This window comes from Mus caroli, unplaced genomic scaffold, assembly GCF_978045245.1.
Source record: "Mus caroli unplaced genomic scaffold, Mus_caroli_1 scaffold_15, whole genome shotgun sequence".
Classification (NCBI taxonomy): Eukaryota; Metazoa; Chordata; class Mammalia; order Rodentia; family Muridae; genus Mus; species Mus caroli.
Window position 1 is genome coordinate 30,446,067 of NW_028227270.1, and position 7,697 is coordinate 30,453,763.

Below are 7,697 nucleotides of genomic sequence, written 5' to 3' on the forward strand. Positions count from 1 at the left end.
GGCTCTGGGAGCCTGTTTTGTGGGTCATAACTCACCTCCCATTGCCATACTAGCAGCTACACACGCATGACAGATGCCACATGCAGCCTGATCCTTCCTGGTCTTGAGGACTTAAGTGCACTCCCTAGTAGGGTTGACAAATTAAGGCTGAAAACCTGTGGGTACCTCAGCTGCTAAAGGGCCCACCTGCCAGGAAGCATTGTATGAAATCTGCAGCCACAATATGTGATTTTTTTTTTTTTTTTTGGACACAGGGTTTCTCTGTATAGCCCTGGCTGTCCTGGAACTTACTCTGTAGACCAGGAAGTCACTCTGTAGACCTCGAACTCAGAAATTCACCTGCCTCTGCCTCCCAAGTGCTGGGATTAAAGGTGTACGCTACCACGCCTGGCTATGATTTATAATCTTCCCTTGAAAATAGAAACACCTGTGACAGCAAGGTTTAAAAATGTGAGGCAAAGGTGAGGCTTTGCAGAAACTGAAGAATGGTTTGAACCAATTAGGTGCAAGAAAATAAAGTAGCAAGAGCAAAGCCGACATGGGGTGTCTCCTTCATTTTTTGAGGAAGGTCATCTGAGCTCGGGTCCTGCAGCTTGCAAGTGCTTCACTCTTGAGCTCTCAGCAGCCCCTTTCACTGTATACCTTTGAGGTAAAAATGACCAATTTTAAGGTATGCAGTCTTCTTTGCTCAAACCTTTCCCTGTGCCCCTCAGTTTTAGCCCAAGCTCTCCACACATAACTATGCACACAATAGCCCCTCCCCACATAAAGCATTCTTCCCGCCCCTTGCTCCCAAGTACTGGGATTATAGTCCCATGAGCAGGCGGCTCTTACCCTCTAGAACTCTGCATGCTAAGAGTTCTCCACAATCACTGAAAATTATCCTATAGACCAGGAACTTCATAAGTGTCAATTAAGACCTCTATGACACTTTATTAAACTTGACAACTGACAAGGAACAATGGAAATTCAAGGCACAGTTAGAATACTGTGCATGATGACAGTGTCCACTTATTTCTATACTGTAGCTGCAACAATTACGAAGTATTTTTAGCAGTTGTCTCATAAAACTGGTAAAATATTTTTGGAGTTTCAGGGCAGGAAGTAAGACACAAAGTATTTTTCAGAATATGAAAATTTATTACTGTGTTTCCATTGTCAACTTTTATGATCTTGGCCTTTCTTTCTTGCCTTTGTACAGAGCCAACAGGGAAACATTGGCTACTTTAACCACCTTAAAGCGGACTCCAGGAATATCACCTACAGCATGACCTTTTCGACCAAATCCAGCAACCAGAACTTCATCATTTTCCTGAAATAAAATAAAGGCCATTTTAGGTGTCAGTGGCAATTAAAATACCCACTAGCCAGATTAAATATTAAAAGAAATAAGATAAGTCACCTCAATGAAGTTCAGGCAGCCATCATTGGGCACGAACGCTGTGATCTTCTTGCCGTTCTTAATGAGTTGCACCCTGACACACTTCCTGATGGCAGAATTTGGCTGTTTGGCCTCAACCCCTCTGCAATATCAATGGCACATGTTAGTCAATAAGGTTTTTAAAATTCGATTACGAATGAAAGCAGAAGCAGCTCCTACTCAATCCAGTCTCAAATCCTGCAGATGCCACCATTTTAATGAAGTTTTTCCAGGCAAAATCGAACTTTAGCTCCACTGGAATGGTAAAAATGAGAATTCAAACTCTTATTGCTAAACTTATGAACGCCACACAAAAATATCATCACTCTAAAAACGTCAATGCATCAGAAACATGCCAGAAAAGGAATTTTCTCAACTCCAAAAAGATACTAAGAATGTATCAGCTGGTTAAGGTATAGCCCCCCCCCCACTGTTCAATATACGCTTTAATATGTATTATATTACTTTTACTTCTTCCATTCCTTCCAGAGTACAGCCAAAATTAAAAACTTTAGTAATCTCACCCCTAGCCTAACATAAACAAGCACATTTCCCATTCTTTTTCCTTATAAAACCCCAACCAACGCAGGCTCAGGATCTTTTGCGACTTTTGAAGAACTACTTCGTCCTCAACTACGGTAAACCATCGCTTCTAGGGCGCAGCTTTTCACTTACACTTTTTCCAGCACAATCCCCTTTGCATGAGAGGCACCCCCAAACGGATTGGCCTTCAGGGCTGTGCCCAAGTGGGCTTTCTTGTACTGTTTGTCATGCCACTTCTGGTCCCGTCGGTGACTGCGGAGCTTCCTGGCAGTTCGGAGACCACGACACTTGCCTAAAAAACAAACACCACTGAATGCTCCGTAAACCGACCCCGCGCTTCCGCACACGAGTTTCAGCAGAAGGGACGTTTGCGCCAGAGACCTGTGGCTCCTCTTAGCACGTGGACCAATTATCCTCGAAATCCCCTAACTCGGAGCTGCACACAAACCCAGTCTGGGGCCTTTACGCTTACTTAAATTTCCAGGGCAAATGGGTCTGGAGGAGGCGCCCGGCAAGGCGGCCCGTAGGCCGCTGGAACTCTTCCGTATGGCCACGTGCCCGCGGGACGGCGCCCCTTCTCCCGGCCTCCGCCCGGTTACAGCCCTACTCCCCGCTCTATCACCCCATGACAGGCCGTATCCCGAGCTCTGGAGCCCTGCAGCGGCCACTCAGCCAAGCCCCGCACAGCTCACCCATCTTGCTGGCGCCACGGGCCCAAGAGAAAGAGAGAGGAGGTGCAGGAAGGACCCACAAGGCATTGCGGGAAGCCCCGCCCAGCCAAAGGCCCCGTGCGGCTGTCCAAGCGGCGCCTGTACCGGGAAGTGTGTGGGTGGGTGGAGGGGGTGGCCTTTGGAAACGATTCAGTGCCTCCACTTTTGTGAGACACAGTCTGAGTTTTGTTTAATATGTATCAAATCTAAAGCAATTTCATTTACGCTGTTATTTCCTTTTCAGGCAAATGACAAGGCTAGAGGAATACGGACTACCAATCCCAGAAATCTTTGCGCTAACTGCTCACTGCGCAGGCGTCCTCAGTAACTCCGTCACCCGCCCTCGGGCCCAGGGCTGGGCGGAGCTAATTCGGAAAGGGCGGAGCGGGGTGGGGCTGGACGGAGTAGGAGGTTCCCAGCGTCAGTAAATTGTAAATTTTAGTGAGGCAATGATTCAGTGATGAAAAACCTATTATTTGTTGTTGTTGTTGTTTTTTCTAGCCAGACTTGATCTTTAAACAGTGAGCTGACATTTGTTGGTTGTGCGTCCTTGCTTAATTATAGTACCTTTACAACCCGAATCTTTCCTGTAGTTTTTCTGGGATGTTGAGTCACATAAAAATGAAAATTTTAATGTCTTTGCACTGGACAATTAAGAGAACGAAGATTTCTTCTCGTTAAGTTTATATTCTAGGTAAAGGGACAGAGTACATACATATAAAAAATCTTTACACACTGACAAATGTTATAGAAAAGTGCAGCTTTGTAGTGAAGGGGTAGACTTTAAGAAGGTATCGCTGTGGGTTACATTTGAGCTGGGAGCCTATATTTAGCATAGGACACAGCCTTCCAGAAGTGAAAGGTTCTCTTGTCAATTGAACTGAGAGATTAACAAACAAACAAACAAACAAAAAAGCAGCAGTGGTTCTGGAAGCCTGGGCATTACAGAACTTTACAGTAGGGTGTGGTGGCACATGCCTTTAATCCCAGCACTTGGGAGGCAGAGGCAGGTAAATTCCTGAGTTCGAGGCCAGTCTGGTTTACAGAGTGAGTTCCAAGACAGTCAGAGCTACCCAGAGAAACCCTGTCTCAAAAACAAACAAACAAACCAAACAAACAGAACTTTACCACAGTAAAGCCTTCTGAAACCCTTCTGATGTTAAATCTTTAGATTTAAGCTGGGGATTCTTTTTTTTTTTTCTTTTAGATCTGTTTATTTTATGTATGTGAGTACACTGTAGCTGTGCAGATGGATGTGAGCCTTCATGTGGTTGTTGGGAATTGAATTTTAGGACCTCTGCTCCCCCGTCAGCCCTGCTTGCTTGGGTCAACTCCACTTGCTCAGTCCCTGCTCTCTCAGGCCCAAAGATTTATTTACTATTATACATAAGTACACTGTAGCTGTCTTCTAACACTCCAGAAGAGGGTGTTTGTGAGCCACCATGTGGTTGCTGGGATTTGAACTCAGGACCTTCAGAAGAGCAGTCAGTGCTCTCACTAAGCTGGGGATTCTTTAAGAATGCTTTGCATTTCTCTGAGATTAGTTGTAAAGAGACAAAAACAGATGAATCTGGGAACCATTTAGGAAGGTGTAATTTTAAAAGCAGGAGGTGAGTGTGGCTTGAACACTCAGGCAAGGTGCTGCCCTTACTGGATTGGTTTTACGGTTTTGTAGTAGAATCAACAGGATTTTTGAGGCCTGGATCTTGAGTAAGAAGGAAAAATCCTGAAAAGAATGTGTCTGTAGAGGCTGGAGAGATTGGAATGTTGTAGTTCCAAAGGCTAGTACCTTATCTTATGCTCAGTTTAGCCCTCTGAACAGCCTTTCCTTGCTTACTCTGTTCTGGAACTCATATTGTGATTAAAAACCTATTGGAATCTATTAGCTTAGCAGACTACTAGCTTCCACTGATCCAAAAACAAAGAATATCGCCATACAGGGGCTTGGGTCTATAAAAATCTTCCTCATCTTGATGGATCTACCTCTCAGGTGTACCCACCAATCTATTTTAAACCTGCCTTGATATATGAGTCTTTTGTTAAAACAATAACAACTTTATGAAATCGCTTCATCCATGGAACATGGAATTTCCTAAATCTGTGTTCCCGGGCCATGGCCATTTAAACTGGCTCCATAATAAATAGTCTCTTATTCCTTTAAAAATGAGGTCTGTGGCTTTTGTGTCATCATGAATTAACTGCTTCCCCCTTGATTTTTGACTTGAGCAATTGTGTTATTAAGTGGAAAGTGCTGCAAAGTTTTTTTGTTGCTTCTATCTATCTATCTATCTATCTATCTATCTATCTATCTATCTATCTATTTTTGAGGCCTGGCATTCTGTAGTACAGGCTGGCCATGAACTGATTTTCCTGCCTCAGTTTCCTGAGTGCTGTAATTACAGGTAGGAACCACCACAGTCACACCCAGTTTGGAAGAGCATATTTTTAAGGGAAAAGTACATTCTCTCTTTTGCATGCATTCAGTTTTGCACCCAGGGATGTGAAGTAGATAAGAAGACCTAAATTCCAGCCGGGCAGTGGTGGCACACACCTTTAATCCCAGCACTTGGGAGGCAGAGGCAGAAGGATTTCTGAGTTTGAGGACAGCCTGGTCTACAAAGTGAGTTCCAGGACAGCCAGGGCTACACAGACAGGGTGTCTCAAACCCCGCTACCCGCCCCCCCCCCCCAAGACCTAAGTTCCACAATGATATTGAACAGATATTGAAAACTGTGGCTCTGTGTGAAACCAGAAAGAGAGACCAGCACATGGCTTTAAAGAGTGTTTGGCATCAGGGGAAGAAACTGAAAAGAACCACTGGCTAGCCTCTTCCTCAGCATCACTGAGAACATGTGCTTACCTACTTCAGCTTCCTCTGGACAAATGGCATGATGATGTAGACAACAGGTATCTTTTATTTCTGAGGTCTCTCAGAGACATATGAAGACCACTCTGCTGATATTCTCTCAGACAGTAACCCCCTTGGCAATTTGCCTAGTCAGTGGTTGTTTGATAAGATCTTTTTACTTGAAGAGCAAGCACTCCCTGTGCCTAGACAAGACCAGGAGCCACCTGTCGTAAAAAAAAAATCCCGTTTTACAACTTAAAGAATCCAGCCACAGCGATGCACAAGAAAACAACTATCTCTTTAAATAGAGGTGTTCTGAAATAAACCAAGAGTCCCTTATTCCACACAGTTGATCACAGTCTCTCAACTAAGCCTGTTCACTTTCTGAATTCTAACTCAACAACATAACTTCTTTTCTTCCCTCTTCTTCATCTCTCTTTTTTAGACCCAAGCCAAATTCTAATCTTGACCGCCATGACAGTGTAAGCATCTGCCTCCATTCAGATTTCCACTATTCAACTTTCCCTCTCCTACCTCTGGATAACTGCCAAGATCCGGAGTCCACCTGACCTGTTATTATTTTTCTCTCTCTCTCTCCCAAAGTCCAATGAATCTGCAACAGGAGATTCTATATCTCCCAGTGACAACTTTATTGTTGTCTGAAAGAGTTAAGACAGGCCGAGAACAGAAGGGTAATTTCCAGGTGCTAGGTACCAAGAGATGTCTGTCAAAGGATTAAAAAAAAAAACACAATGGTATTCAAGAAATCAAAAAAGGAAGTCAGGGACTGTATAACATAGAGAGTTTGTGTTTAATAATGCTAAATATATTTGAAAGTTGTATCATAGGAGTGAAATGCATCTTTAATCCTAGTATTTGGGAGGCAGAGTTTGAGTCCAACCTGCTCTATAGAGAAAGTTCCAGGATAGCCAAGGCTACACAAAGAAACCTTATCTCCCGGGAGCGGGGGGTGGGGGGGGTGGGGGTGGGTGGGTGGGAATGGGGGTGGTGGGGGTGGTGGGGGTGGTGGTGGGGGATGGAGGGTGGGGGAGGGGGGAGGAGAAAAAGAAAAAAGAAAGTTGCTAAGAGTAGATTTTAAGGTACTTAACAGACACACAGTAGGCTTAGTAGGTGATGCATATATTAAATAGCTTGCTTTAACCACTAATATATGCATATCTATCTCAGTTTTCTCTGGTGAAATGAACATGATAATGCAGACAACAGGCACCCCCTATGTGGGAGACTTCTCTGTGTATGAAAAGCAACATAATGTTATCCTCCCACACAAATAAATGGCTGATTATATTTATATACTCAGTGTGTTGCAAACCATATGTATATTTAATTTAATATAATACATATAATTTATAATTATATAATATATTTTATATACATCATATATACATATATAATGTCATATATATTCTATGTACTATCTATAAGTCTAAATAAAAATATATAAGTTATATTATTATATATAATACATATTTGAATATATATTATGTATTGTATATATAATACATTTCAGTATATGTTATAATTATATATAATTTCAAAATATATAATATATATGTAATTGATCAAGTACTTTAAAGATAATTTAAAAAATGATTTCTCTGATAAGATGGATCACCATCTTACACTAAAATTAAACCCCAAATATCTTTTTTTATAAATAATTTTATTTGTTTACATATCAAATGATATTCCCTTTCCTGGTTACCCCTCTACAACTCCCACCTCACCACTCTAGCGTTCCCCTATGCTGAGGCATGAAGCCTCCACAGGACCAAGGGTCTCCCATCCCATTGATGCCAGATAAGGCCATCCTCTGTTACATATGCAGCTGGAGCCATGGGTCCCTCCAAGTGTACTCTTTGGTTGGTGGTTTAGACTCTGGGAGCTCTGGGTGGTTCTGTTAGTTGATATTGATCTTCCTATGGGGTTGCAATCCCCTTCAGCTCCTTCAGTCCTTCCTCATTGGGACTCAGTCCAAAGTTTGCCTGTGAGAATCTGCGTCTCTATTGGACAGGCGCTTGTAGAACCTCTCAGGGCTCAACCATACCAGGCTCCTCTCAGCAAGTGCTTCTTGGCATCAGCAATAGTGTCTGAAACACCAGATATCTTAAAGGTTTAAACATCTACAACAAAATTCATAAGAAAACAGAAATTG

At 42.9% G+C, this 7,697-nt stretch overlaps 1 protein-coding gene across 1 annotated transcript; it reads right to left on the minus strand.

Annotated features, from left to right (window-relative positions):
• Window positions 1-1,037: 1,037 nt before the first annotated feature.
• Rps23 (ribosomal protein S23) lies at window positions 1,038-2,734 on the minus strand. The gene is made up of 4 exons (XM_021180363.3): window positions 2,656-2,734; window positions 2,096-2,255; window positions 1,403-1,523; window positions 1,038-1,312 (listed from the first exon to the last, which is right to left on the minus strand). Exons 1-4 carry the CDS (start codon window positions 2,657-2,659, stop codon window positions 1,166-1,168), a joined length of 432 nt encoding a protein of 143 aa, XP_021036022.1. The 5' UTR covers window positions 2,660-2,734; the 3' UTR covers window positions 1,038-1,165.
• Between the last annotated feature and the right edge of the window lie 4,963 nt (window positions 2,735-7,697).